The sequence below is a fragment of the Danio rerio genome, chromosome 23 (assembly GCF_049306965.1).
Source record: "Danio rerio strain Tuebingen ecotype United States chromosome 23, GRCz12tu, whole genome shotgun sequence".
In the NCBI taxonomy this organism is placed as follows: Eukaryota; Metazoa; Chordata; class Actinopteri; order Cypriniformes; family Danionidae; genus Danio; species Danio rerio.
The window spans coordinates 36,776,338-36,790,927 of record NC_133198.1 but is presented as its reverse complement, the minus strand read 5'-3'; the positions used below and the strand labels follow the sequence as shown (position 1 = coordinate 36,790,927).

The window sequence follows — 14,590 nt, the reverse complement described above, 5'->3', positions numbered from 1 at the left end:
TGGTCACTTTGCACTATTTTAGGCAAACCAAAAGTCGAGAAAAACTTAACTAATGCCTTAACAACAACAGGTGCAGTGACTTTTCTCAAAGGAATTGCTTCAGGAAATCGAGTGGCTAAACACATCACTGTGAGCAGAAATTGATTACCACTTTTGGACTTTTTAAACGGACCTACACAGTCAATAAGGACATGTTCGAATGGATCGCCAAGAACAGGTATGGGTTTTAACGGTGCTGGTGGAACAACCTGATTTGGTTTTCCCGCAATTTGACAAACATGGCAAGAACGGCAATAACGAGTTACATCACTTTTTAATCCAGGCCAGAAAAAGTGTTTTAAAATCCGATTGTAAGTTTTCCTTACACCCAGATGACCCGAAAGTGGATGATCATGTGCCAAGCATAACACATGTGGGCGATATGGGGCAGGAACAACAATCTGATAAAAAGCATCCAATTCTTCCTTGTCAGGTGACGAACACCACTTACGCATTAACAAGTCGTTGTCTAAAATGTAAGCGCTTTGTTTTGTTTTGGCCAAATCAAGTGAAATTGCAGCATTAAAAAGTGTAGTCAATGTTTTGTCTTCTTTCTGTGCAGTGATCAATTTTTCTCGTGTGATCTTTAAATGCAATGAATTCTTGTCAGTTACATCATGCAAAATCCTCACCTTTTCTGGTTTCTTTTTCTCAAAGTTCAAATTTTCCTCTCCATTTACAACAGAAGGAAAGAAAGAGTCATTCAATTCAATCTCTTTGCGCGACTGCGCACGAGTGACAGCGCACACAGGAAAAACATGAGGATAGGCTTCACCCACCTCATCAGATGTGCATTCTGTCGGTTCATCCAGAACTTCTAATAACGGCATGACTTTTCCTCCGGCTAAATCATTGCCCAGGATAAAATCTACCCCTTTCATAGGCAGTGAAGAACAAACTGCAACACGGACAAGTCCAGAACATAGATCACTTTTTAAATGCAGATTATGCAAAGGTCTCTTTACACATCCCATTTCAATTCCTTGCACTACTACACTAGAATGACATGACGTCTCATCAGAAAATTTGATCACACTTTCAACAATAAAACTTTGCATTGAGCCTGTATCACGAAGCATTGTGATTTCCTTTTGATCCTCATCACGACCAGTCAGAGAAATAAACCCCTTAAGAATAAAAGGACGGAACGTCTCCTCCACCTTATCTTTTGAGATTTCAGCCACACTCTGATTAAAAGTCTTTACAAAACCTACAGGTTTAGCTTGTGATTGTTGTTTTCGTTTAAGTCGGGGGCAGTCAACTATTACATGACCTTTTACATGGCAATAGTAACAGTTACGTTCATCGCCAACTCTTGGTGCATTATTTTTCGAGCGCACAAACTGTGTGTTAGATAAAATTGGAACGGCAGGTGCATTCTCCACACGTGAGTGAACAAATACGTTCTTGTGAGTTAAAATGAATTCATCAGAGAGAACAGCGGCATGTGACAATGAATTTACCTTTTGTTCGTTAAGATAAACTACCACTTTCTCAGGCAAACAATTCTTGAACTCCTCTAAAAGAACAAGCTCACGCAGTGATTTAAAATCTGCCACATCACTAGCTACACACCATTTATCAAAAAGCGTGCCCTTTTCTCTAGCAAACTCCACAAAAGTTTGATTAGAAGTTTTCCTATGCGTCCTAAACTTCTGTCTATAAGCTTCGGGAACTAATTCGTATGCACGAAGTATTGCTGATTTAACTGAATCATACTTTAAACTCTCTTCAAGTGATAAAGTAGAATAAACTTCCATAGCCTTGCCTACAAGTTTACATTGCAGTAACAAAGACCAGAACTCAGGTGGCCAGTGCAATGAAGTCGCAATGCATTCAAACGCATTAAAATAAGAATCAACTTCAGATTCTCTGAATTGTGGAACAAGCGCAATGTGCTTACTCACGTCAAAACTTGAAGTGGATGAAGTCGACACCGGAGATACATATGAAGAAGAGGAAGAAGCTGGAACTGGCTGAATAGCCTCCGCAGCCTTCTTTGAAGCGTCCAACTCGAGCTGGCGCAGTCTCACCTGCGTATCAGCCTCGATTTCGAGTCTGCGTATCTGCAAACGCAAGTCAATTTCAGCCCGACGGGTGTGCTCTTGCGCATCATAATAAAGACGTGCCATGCGAACTTTCAGTCGCGCATCATCTCGTGAACCTATGGAGAATGGGGAGAACGGTTCAAACGGTGGCAAACCAACATTCGTATCAACAGCGGCCTCCACCCCTGCTTCTGCATCTGTACTGCCACTACACACGTTCTGATCTCCCATATCTAAAGAAGTCACCACCTCATCAACAGGGCTTGCATGATCAGCCGTCTCATCCATTTCAATATTTGGCGTGATAAGAACATTAAGCTCAACCAACTGCTCTGTTAACTTTTGCTTAATTTCAGCTTTACGATCCTGTCTGTTAACTACCAGTTTAAAATGATCAGCAATCAAAAACAAGTCTTGTTTCCGACAAACGTCAAGCAGCTCCAATGAAGGACTCTTAACAAATTCCTCTAAACTGAACATTTTAAATTAAAGTGTCGCGTGCTCAAAAAGTGCTGCAAACTGCTACTTCTGCAACTTACCTAAATGTCAACTACTATACAGCAATTTCTGTTGCCATCAACACAGCTTTTCTTTGGTCATTTTTTCAAAGATTATCATCTGATAAATTTAAGAAATATTAATTTCAAAAATTACTTTTCAAAAATTATTTTCTTGATGAATTCAATTTATTCCAGATGATTTATTTTATCTTACCTTAATTGATCTTATTTAATGTCTCAGATAAATATCCGGGACGAGGCCCCATTTCATGTTACGATCCTTGATGGCAATTTGTCTAGGGTATTAAAAGGAGTAACATAAAGATGACCAAAGTATAAACTGATGTTGAAAAATGGCAAAAGAAAACACCAAACAACAAATTAGCACCGCAAAAGATTTATTGCTCCCACATTATTTACAATATTTACAAACCATAAGATAAATTTGAAAAGAACCAAGACAAATAGGAGAGGGAACTGAAGTTTGCGCATGGAAATCAAAGAAATAAATATAACAAAAACATTCCCTTAATCTCCTCCCCAATCCACTAAATAGGAAAATAACAATATGAAAAGAAAAGTCTTCAGCGCAAAGCGCCCTGAACTTACTCTAACTAATAAATAAAAATACAAAATTAGCGCACTTCGCTAACTAGTGTGTCTATACATCAATAATCCTGCGTGCAAATATGTATGTCACGTGACTTACTATGTTGTTCCAGATCTCCCTTGTCAAATCACAGAAGGTTTTGAATGGAGCATTAGCGGGCTATAGATGTAGCAACACACGTCAGAACTCTCAAACAAATCTCACTCAAAGTCATCAGTTACTCACTCAAAGTCAACATCAATAAATCTCAATCAAAGCACACATCAGTAATAGCGACAACGCACACGGACACCACCAAACAGACAACACGCCAAAACAACAACAGCTGATCTCTCCCCGTTGCCGCTTCCGTTTTTAAAGGGCTCTGCAACGAACGCGATTGGCAGAGAGAGAAGTCATCGTCACATGGTTGATTAGGATTGGCAGTCCTGTCAGCCAATAGTGCTCCAAAGTAGGCGGTACCTGAGAAAATGACAGGGGCGGTACAGAGAGAGAGAGAAAGAGAGAGAGACAGAAAGAACATACACGCAGCAAAACGTTGCGGTTCGTAACAGCCTTATTTTTACCATGTTTTCAGATTTTACCACATTCTCACCCTGTTATTTACTTTTATTTTTTGGCTTCTGTTTTTGTCTAAGCTGCATTCTGGAATCGTTCTTCATCGGACTCAAACCCCATTAGGGGTGTCAAAATTAAATGTTTCTTCTGTGCACCTTGATGCAGATGCGGACAATTCGGTATCGATTCAGTAATTATCGTAAGTGGTTATTATGTTCTGATGTCATTTATCTCATATGCGCTATGTCATGGTAGCTTACTATGGCGAGGGAGGCGAGCGCGAGTATTTACATCGCTCCAACTACTTAAAAGTGCAGAAACTGTGAATAATTTGTGTGTGTGTGTGTGTTTGCTGGACAGTTTTTGTGCTACCCACTGCGCCACCGTGCTGCCCTAATCCCTAATATAGTTTTGTTTATATTTTACACTTTGCACTTTTAAATTTTTATATTTAAATAAAGCCAAGGCAGATTTAGCCTTACATTCCTTGCTATTAAAGCAAAATCAAAAGTAAACACATAAATATATATATATATATATATATATATATATATATATATATATATATATATATATATATATATATATATAAAACAGGAATCACCTTTTGAAAAAGTACATCATGTCATATAGCTGTAGATTATCGGTGTATAAACAAACTGAATAGAATAGAAAAGAGAAACAACAAAAGGTGCTCCACAAGACTTTTAAACTTGAATTATTTTACCATCCAGGCACCTCTTTAAGAGCCCATATTATGGTTTTTTGAAAATTCCCCTCCATGTAGTGTGTAACACAGCTCTAAGTAAAGTGAAATATCCAGTTAAGGCTTAAATCTGTAAGTGTACGGTGTTTAAAACTGTTGATTCATCTATAAAAGAGTCGACTCATAGTGCTTCAAACGAGTCGCCTTGATAACTAGTCATTAGGTGTTTCGCCATGACGTAATAACAAAACCAAGTAGTTGCACGGGCAAACCCGGGAGATTTGAAACCTGCGGCCCCGCCCTCTAACACAGAAAAAAAAAAACACACACACACACATACACACAAACATGCCGGTCGATTGAAGTCACACTGCAGATGGATATTATTGAGTCTCTACCCAAAGATGAAACCTCAGCATTAGTCCAGCCTTGAGCAGTTTGAGTGCTTCTGGAAACTACATGATACAAAGAATACTTGATCGGCCGTTTGTTAAAGGAAGAATCAGTAAAGACTACTGATGGACATGTCAGGACAAGGATCTGTTTCTTTCTCCATTTCTCAAGTGTAACTCAAGTGTGTGTGTGTGTGTGTGTGTGCGCGCGCGTTGTCGTCCGGAGGAGGGTTGTGTGTGTGTGTGTGTGTGTGTGTGTGAGTGTGTGTGTGTGTGTGTCTGTGTGAAAAGAGCAGAGTGTGACAAGCTAAGAGATCTCCTCGCCAGTAAAATAGTTAGTCACCTGTATTTTCAAGTCCATCGTCTGTATTTACATTCACCCACTGGCAGCTAAACTCCACGTCTTACACTATGAAGCGTGTATGCACTGTGACTACTTTTAAAATCTTGATTAGCTGCGGGGCATTTCACTCTGTCTCTCGCTGAAGACAGTCACTATCGACCAATCGCAACAGACTGTCATCGGTCCAATCAGCGCAGATTAGCTTCGGGCTAAGGAGGGGTTTGGGAACAAATTAATCACTGGACGATTCATATGGGAGTCGCTGGGATAATTAGGTAAAAATTAATGCAGATTATAATGACCATGAAAGTGTTTTTTAACATTGCATGCATATTAGACTGTTGTTGGAGACCCTTACAACCAAAATATGACCCTACTTCATGTATAATATGGGCTCATTAAAACTGCATTTTCGATATATTATGATCCACTAATCTTAATCTTGCATGTTGTACAATTAAAATTGAATGTAAACTGAAATGCAGCCTGAATTAACACCACATTTATTAAGGAGTAAATTGAATATTTTAGCTATTAGCAGAAAAACACACCACTCCCCTGTTGCATTTTAACACACTGAATTGTTACACTCCAGGAGCTTTCATGTGCAAATCAATGAAGCTAAAGCATTCACTTAAACAGTTTATACAATCTGAGTTCTCACCACTTAGCCATGTGGCACAGGGGTTGTGAATTTGGAAATCCTCGCTCTCCAGGTTCTCCAGAGTGAGACGAGACAACCGTAGGAGATGGGACTCATCTGAAACACAAGATCAGGCAGGCGGTAAAGAACAAACACAACTCCTGAGGAAAAATATATCAACATGAAAAATCGTCTAACAAAATGTAATATTGATGTTACTAATGCAAATGTAATAAGAAAAATAAAATAACATCAATGTGAAAAGTGATTCCACACACTGCAGATGTGCATTTCTTAAAGATGCACTCAGTAATTCTTCTTTAATTACATTCTTACACATATAATAGATTCAGCTTATTTTAAAGTAAACAGATTTATAGATTCTTTCCAAATAGCCAAGTGGTTTAGAAAGAGAGAATATTTTTTTCAAAACATTTTAAACATACTAATTTCAATAACTAGTTTCTTATAATTAATTTGTTTTGTCTTTGCCATGATGACGGTACTTAATATTTTACTATATATTTTTTACTATATATATTATTTAACTAGGCCTGTTAATTTAGCAACAGGGTTTCTGCAGGTTTTAAAAAGTCAAATCTAAGACTTCTTACAATCATTTAAAGGCCATTATTAATGAAATTTCAGACTTATATGGGGCTAAACACTATACAGATTTCTTTCTAATAAAAAAGAAAAGAGTTTTATTGTTCTCATCTAAAACAATTATAATTTAGTTATTTCTTATCCACATATTTTAAATAATGTGTAAAAACAAGCAAACTCAGGTTTTAGAACTGCACTTTTTCAACATAACATACAAAAATACTTACAAAAAGTTCAATGATTGGAAGTTTTTGGCCTGAATGAGTAGCTTTTCATGGACATAGAAAAATTTAGACCCGTTTAAAATGATTCAAGAGCAACAACACAATATTTCTGTTATTTTAAAAAATTTTAAGGCCTAAAATTTTGTTTCAGCAATTTAAGGAACCCAGGCTCATTCTGAAAATGTACCTCTATACATTTCTGGAAAGCGCCAAATACACTCCAGGAGCTCCATTTTCTTGCAGTTTTTGTTTTCGCGAATTCACCAGTAGCTGCTGTATATGCTCTCAAATTTCTCTCAAAAATGCCATTCGCACCTGCTTTTCTTATGTAAATCCGCCAAAGGCCGATGTGTACGCTTTTTGAGATCTCAAATTTCTCTCGCGAGTGCCATTCGAGCCTGCTCTTCTCGTGTAAATCCACTAGAGGCCACTGTCAACTGACTAACTGACTTACTGAATGACTGACTGACTGACCGATAGACTTACCCACCAATCTACTTCCCCAAACCCAACCAATAGTGCTTTCAAAAGCACTGATTGACCAGCCTACCCACTTCTCAAAACCCAACCGACAGTGTTGCAATCCAGAAGAAGAAAAGCCTTCATCAGATTTTCACCACATTTTTAGATTAATTTTAAAGAGAAAATACAGCCCTACGTACCTCTGGCTATATATTCACGATCTCCAGAAATGTATATAGGGCTACGTTTTTAGAATGAGCCTATGTTGAAACTTAAGACAACACAGACACCCTGAAGCAAGTTATTGGGCAACAGTGGTTTGTTTTGTAGCTAACTGAATAAACAAATAATAAATGGGCTAATAATCAGAGTTTCTGCAGATATCATAATGTCAAATTTAAGACTTTTTAAAACCTTTTTAAGACGATTTAGTATTTTTAAGACCTATATCGCAATTTCAAAAACACACGAGAGAACATGTAAAATCACAAAATTAGTGGGAGATTAAATGTATTTAAAATGAACAGTACTAAAGACAGGTAAGATGCACCATTGAACTACAGAAAAACAAACAAACAAACAAACAAACAAACAAACAAACATCTTAATGCTGATTTATACTTTCACCTGGCGCCGCATTGCACACCTCATAAAACGGATGAAGCTTTTATACTTGACGCATTCGCCATTGAGACAGTAAAATCAGACGAATAAAAAGATAATCATTAATATAATTGAAGATGTTTTTAGGGGCCTCTTTTTTGTTTGAACAAACTTATCCCTCAGGTTTTTCCAAACTTTTACAAAAAATTTCCTCCTTTCCCACTGGTGTTGCGATTTCTAGCCAAGAATTATTGGTTATCTGGTTCTCCCTATGATCACGCATGGATGGATTATAAAGATGTCAGTACAGAGACGTATCTGTTTTAGACAAAATCTCTTCAAACTGTTTCATATTTAACTCAGTTCAAATGCGGCGCCGTGCGAACTGTTCACCTGAGTCTCAAAAAATTCCATTAGCTCTGTTATGCCGTTATTTCAAGGACAAATGTCGTGAACTCAGTATTACAAGTCGAAAGTGCATTCATATAATATGAGCGAGCGAATCTCTTTGCTCATGCACCGATTTTCTATTTGTGGATAAAACTGCGTGCAAGACATCGGAAAAATAAGACCTGTCCAAAAAAGTCCTAGAACAGCGAATTTAAGACTTTTTAAGGCCTTAAATTTCGATTTTTAAAAAAATTTTGACTTTTTAAGACTTTTTAAGACCCTGCGGAAACACTTTATAATATTGACCATTAAAAAATTATTTAAACTGCTTTTTTTCCAGCCAAACTAAAGGAAAAAAATATTCTAAGAAATACTGTCAAAAATCCCTTCGCTCTGTTAAACTTCACTTTTGAAAAAGTCATTTCAATTGTAAGCTTTGAAAAGAAAAATCACATGAATGTTTGATGTTCTGCTATGCTGGGATTAGAAGGGCTTCTGTTATGGTGTTTGCATGTCCAAAATGAACCCTTGCCAAGAGCCAAAAGCGGATGTAACTTGGCTTTGTCCGTTTGCCCGCTCACTATATTGCATAAACTCCTCTCTATTCCAACATAACAGATCATTACACACACTCCCTTTACTCGTCTTACTCCGAAACACAGAAAATAATTACACATAAATTCAACATTTACTCTCCCTATTCAGCTTCACACAAAGCATACAGGGAAATAAAAAGGCTCAATGAACAAAACAAAGACAAATTATGTATGAAGTCCCAATGCAAACGGATTAAGTTATAGAAATTTATGTTGATTGCATGCAAAAGAAAAACACAAGCTCTTTTAAAATCCTTTTCTCTTTCGTGTGTGTGTGTGTGTGTGTGTGTTGCTCGCTTTGTTTCCTCTTGTCTTTTTGTGTTTTTGTTTGAGGATGGATGTCTTATATATGAGCTCTCTGGCGCTCACATAAACCCTCTATAATCTTCTGTTGTTTTTCCTCCATCTCTTTCTTCTATTACTGTAGCTGATCTCTCTTATGCTTGGTTCCCATTTTATTCCATTTATATTTATTTACTGCTTTCGTCTCCATCTTACCGGGTGTGAGGAGAAAAATGGAAAGAGTCACAAGAGACATGACCCCCAGGATGACCACCATGGCGATACCGATTCCCTTCCAATTTCGAGGAGGTCCTCCTGAGCTACCAAGATCCTGCTCAAAAAACAAAAATAGCTGCATTAAATTTGTTGCCCCTTATATGCATATGTTTCCCAGTAAAGGTGCAGTATGTAAGTTTGATACCCAGAGGTTAAACTAGGTATTGCATTCCTGTTTCAAAACACATGCAAGCGCAGGTTGCCAGATTGACAACACCAAAAGGAGCATGCCTGACTATCGAGTCTAAAGACTGATTTGAGCCTGATTTTTATCGTGTTCTAATTAAAAGCAAAGGCACAAGATAGAACTATTCAGTTTATCCTAACAGAACAACAGGATAAACTGAAAACAACCACCTCAGGTACACCTCATGTGCTGTATTCAGGTTAAATGTTGATAATGTGATCATTTGAATGCCATTTTACATTTATTGCCATACTACTGAAAGCAGTGCAGATAGTTCACCTCAGATCTTACAAATAAAATGAACCATTTGAAATTTAACTTTAGAACTGTGACTCGGTGCAAGCCAACACATATCAGTGATTTAGCATCTATATTTAATAATGTTAAAGAGATTTAATATGTATTAATCAGATTATAAACCTTTCACTTTTGTTGAAGTGCAGTAGGTGCACTATTCTGTGCTTTTGAATGGCTGTATTTAAATTTCTGCTGTGTTTCGTCTGATGCAAACAGCTAGTTTGCTTATCACTGCAAATCTCGGCACGTAACGCACATTTTCAAAGCAGAATATCTGACTTCAGCATTTTTTTCAGATAAACAAGAATGCTCACTTATCATGTTTCTTAAATATCTGCAAACATATTATTTGTATGCTTTAGAGTCAAAAACTTACATACAGCACTTTTAAATTGATCAAATGAGAGTGGTTATACTGTATGCATTGTAAAAAAAAAAAAACTTACTTCAAATGAACACATTCTATTCATCAAAGTACCACAGTTTACACACAATATAGAAGTGATCTAATGCAATTTCATGCATTAGGGGTTATTTATAATGTTAAAGATTTAAACTGTCATGCCCAAACATGGTTTGAGTTTCAAAAGATTTTTGGGGTGTAACACTTTTTACATGTCTTTTCTCAAAATGTATTATTCTGTGTCGTAACTTGTTTCACAAAGTTTTATTCAAGCTTGGCTCATGGTTACATTAACAAGGGTGACAATCTTTTGGCCATAGGATTTGGCAGAAAATGAGTCCAGTAAAGTGTGCTTTTGCATTTTAGGGGGAAAAAGATCTTCATTAGCCACAGTTAATTTAACACTATTAAGCTGCGTTCACACTCGAATTTGAGCTTGCAAAATTCTGTAGTACAGCGCTGCGAAAAGGGATGGGATTAAACAAGATGATTAGACATTTATAAAAGCGAGAAATTGGTCCATATTTTCATTATCTGTCCAGAGAGGTCATGTTTTAATCTTCGATTGGTCTCACGCCGTCAAGTGATGTGATTTCGCAGGTCAGACTTTACCAAGCTTGAACTTTGCAACGCAGCGAACTGCGAAACTTGTCACACGAGCTTGCGTTTCCGATCTGAAGCATTCGCATACGTATGAATAGAAGTCTATAAGAGAGAAAAGTCCAGTATGACCGCAGCTTAACTTGTAGGTTTTAAATACTTCATCTGACCCTCCTCTGTGAGTTATTTACAATATTTCACTTTTTTCACTGTTATCCATGGTGTTATCCATTATTTCCATGGTGAACCGTTTGGTTCATGACATGTTGTAGCCACATGGACTGCAGAAGAGATTGGAGCTGCTGGATTTACAACATGCCAGTTTATCAGCTTCTCCTAATCAGCAGCATTTTAAAATTATTTCTGAAAGATCATCTGACACCGAAGCCTAAAGTTAAGTTTAATCAAATATTCAGCTTTGACATAAAAGAAAGCAAAACATTTTTCAAAAATGCAACTTTAAAAAGTAATTTTTACAGAGCAGCTGTAAGGGTTTGTTACCTGTTCCACAAATTACACACTTCAACTTTAGATTCATGTATTTAAATATTGTTGAGGCAACTTAAACCCTTAAATTCCTTGAATTCCTATAAACTTTTAAAAAAACATCCAACTTCTCTTTAATAAACCAAAGCCTCATTGGTAATAATATCCCAAACCCAAAACCACAAAATATCAACTCCTATATATCTTATAATAATAATAATAATAGTTTAATAAACACACATACAATACATTGATTTTTTTTTTATGCACGTTACTTTTCTTAAAGTATTGAACTGATAATTGGTATTGATAAGAGTAGTATTACTGTTAAACCCTAGCGATACCCATACCTAACAACTTCCTTTCTTCAGAACATATGCCATGTGCAAAATTATCACACAAATAAAACATGAAATAAAAATTCTGTCTCAATTTTTATGCCACCTCACAACACAAAGTCAAAGGAGAGACGATGCAAATTTCTTTTATTAGACACAGCGAAGTGTCTTGGGAAATATTAGCCCAAAAATCATCCATTATCAACTTCTGTCAACCTCTCCTTTTCTTTAGAGCAACACATCAACTTTGCTTGCATATTCCTTGCTATTCTACAACACAAACTTTTATTTTTAGAGCAATGTCTCATGGGCAAAATTAACCATCCCCCGACGCCCCCAAAAACTAAAAAACACAAATTTTGTCTTACATTCCTTCCCATTTCACTACATAGTCAAAGTCTCTAAAACAGAGCAAAGTGTTAGGGTAATATTAGCATAAAAAATCTATACCAAATTCTGCCCCACATATATTGCTATTTTATAACAAAGTTAAAAAGCAACCAACACAAACAACATCTTTTCCTTAGAGTTAAGCATGATGAGCAACACTAGCCCAAAAACATGCAATACCAATTTTTCCCTCACATTCCTTGATATTTCACTACAAAAAGTCAAACAAAAGCACCACAGGACAACATTAGCCCAAAAAGCATTGCGTTAGCAACTTTGGCCTTGAATCTCTTGCTATTTTAGTGTGAAAACAAAAAGTCAAAAGAGAACCAACAAAGACATCTCCTTGTCCTTTGAGCAAAGTGAAATCTGGTAATATTAATCCAAACAAATATCCAGCATATTCCTTGCTATTGTACCACAAAAATTGAAAGAGGACAAACTTCTACTTTTCATTAGATCAAAATAATATAGGTAATATTAACCCAAAAACCATTGCGATACTAAATTTGTCCTTACATTTCTTGATATTTCACACAAAAATCCAAGAAAACCAACAAAGACATCTACTTGTCCTCTGAGATATTTGGTAAAATGAATCCAAACAAACATCCAAGTCAAATTTCTCCTGCATATTTCTTGCTATTTTACCAAATCGAGAAAAGACAAACTTCTACTTTACATTAGATCAAAGCAATATGATTAATATTAACCCAAACAAAGACATCCCCTCTTCCTCTGAGTGAAGTGTAATTGGGTATTAATAACCAAAAGAAACATCCAAGACAAACTTCTGCCACACATTCCTTGCTATGTTACCACTAAAGTCAAAAGAAAACAACAACAATCCCTTTTCCTATAGCAAACATCATGGGTAGTATTAGCCCAAAAACCATTGAGATACCAACTTTGTCAATGAATTTCCTGCTACCAAATTTTCCTTTTTCTTAGAGCAAAGCATCATGAGTAATATTAGCCCAAAACTATTGTGATACCAACTGTCAATGATTTCCTTGCTACCAAATTTTCCTTTTCCACAGAGCAATCCATCATGGATAATATTAGCCCAAAAACCATTGTGATACCAACTTTGTTTATTAATTTCTTGCTACAAAATTTTCCTTAGAGCAAAGTATCATCTGTAATATTAGCCCAAAAACCATTGCAATACCACATTTAACCTCGCATTCCTTGCTATTTCACCACAAAAACAAAAAAAGTCAAAAGAGAGCCAACAAAGACATCTCCTCTTCCTTTGAGCAAAGTGATATCTGGTAATATTATTGCACAAAATATCAAAAAATCAAAAACGGACAAATTTCTTCTTGTCATTAGATCAAAACAATATAGATAATATTAACCCAAAAACCATTGCAATACCAAATTTGGCCTCATATTTCTTCATATTTTACATAAAAAGTCAAGAAAAGCAACAAAGACATCTCCTCGTCCTGTGAGAGAAGTTTAATTGGTTATTAATAATCAAAAAGCATCCAAATAAAACTTCTGCCATACATTTCTTGCTATTTAACCACTAAAATCTAAAGAAAACAGCAACAATTCCTTTTCCTATAGCAAACTATCAGGGTAGTATTAGCCCAAAAACCATTGTGATACCAATTTGTCAATGAATTCCTTGCTACCAAATTTTCTTTTTCCTTAGAGCAAAGCATCATGAGTAATATTAGCCCAAAAACCATTGCGATTCCAACTTTGGCCTTGCATTCCTTGCTATTTTACTAGAAAGACTCCAAGAGTACCAGCATTGACCTCTTCTTTAAGCATAATGTCGTGACCCATGTTAGCCAAGGAAAAACACACAAAACCAATTCTGTCTTACTGCTGAGGTCCTGCTTAAAAAAACCCAAAACAGAAGTAGCTGCATTAACTTTTCCTCTCATACACACAGTCTCCCCACCGCCAAGGGAGAATGTATTAGTACTGCCTCATTTGCACTGCCTCAGAGCAGGGATTTCATGTGAGACGTGTGTATCAGCGCAGCAACCCTCCGGGGGAGAACCAAAGGACCTCGCTATGACAGAAATCTGTGTCATTTAGAGCAATCCTTCATGAAACCAGCAAGAAAAGAATTCCTCGAGTGAAAAACGAGAAGCTAATTGAGTCTCGTAATTCTGTCGTGTCTTAATTTCCACCAAATGGCGTCTCATTTCACCTATAACAGCTGTAATGGGGCTTATATACGATAAAGTGTGCGTGGGGTATTGTTTTCCAGCATGCGGGGGGCGAGGTTAGTGCTGGAAGCTTGCAGAGACACGTTCTTGACTGTTTTTGCAAGCCGAATCCGCTGCAACAAAGCTGCATGGATGAGACAAGCTAGGCTTCACTTATGAAACACTGTTTTCAGCTTCCACAATGTGTCGGTGAAAGCCAAGGCTGAAGTAAAAAGCTTTATCGCTGCGTCTGACGGGCAGGTTGGGATGGTTACGAGACCATCAGTCACAATCAGGAGCAATAAACAGCCACTCCAAGGCTAGAAGAAAATCACTACTGGTGGCAGAGGAGAGGGACCTCCGAGTGAGTGTTTGCTCATTGACTGTCCATAAAACTTAGTCTTCATTATCTCTGAGTCTTATGTTTGTGATTTCAAAGG

The 14,590-nt window shown here is 36.8% G+C and overlaps 1 protein-coding gene across 12 annotated transcripts in view; it reads right to left on the bottom strand.

The window, feature by feature from the left end:
• The window catches only part of LOC101886435 (inactive dipeptidyl peptidase 10), a 124,006-nt gene that overhangs the window by 69,525 nt on the left and 39,891 nt on the right, over window positions 1–14,590 (bottom strand). For 5 of the 12 annotated variants that reach the window (XM_068216928.2, XM_073939255.1, XM_073939251.1 and 2 more), the window contains 2 exons: window positions 9,219–9,333; window positions 5,861–5,956 (listed from right to left, as the gene is read on the bottom strand). In XM_068216928.2, coding sequence (XP_068073029.1) covers window positions 5,861–5,956; window positions 9,219–9,279 — 157 coding nt within the window. In that variant the 5' untranslated portion in view covers window positions 9,280–9,333. Of the gene's footprint in view, window positions 1–1,946; window positions 2,029–5,860; window positions 5,957–9,218; window positions 9,337–14,590 lie in introns of those variants that run through there. The other 7 variants (XR_012398643.1, XM_073939250.1, XM_009297027.5 and 4 more) reach the window with 3 other exon arrangements.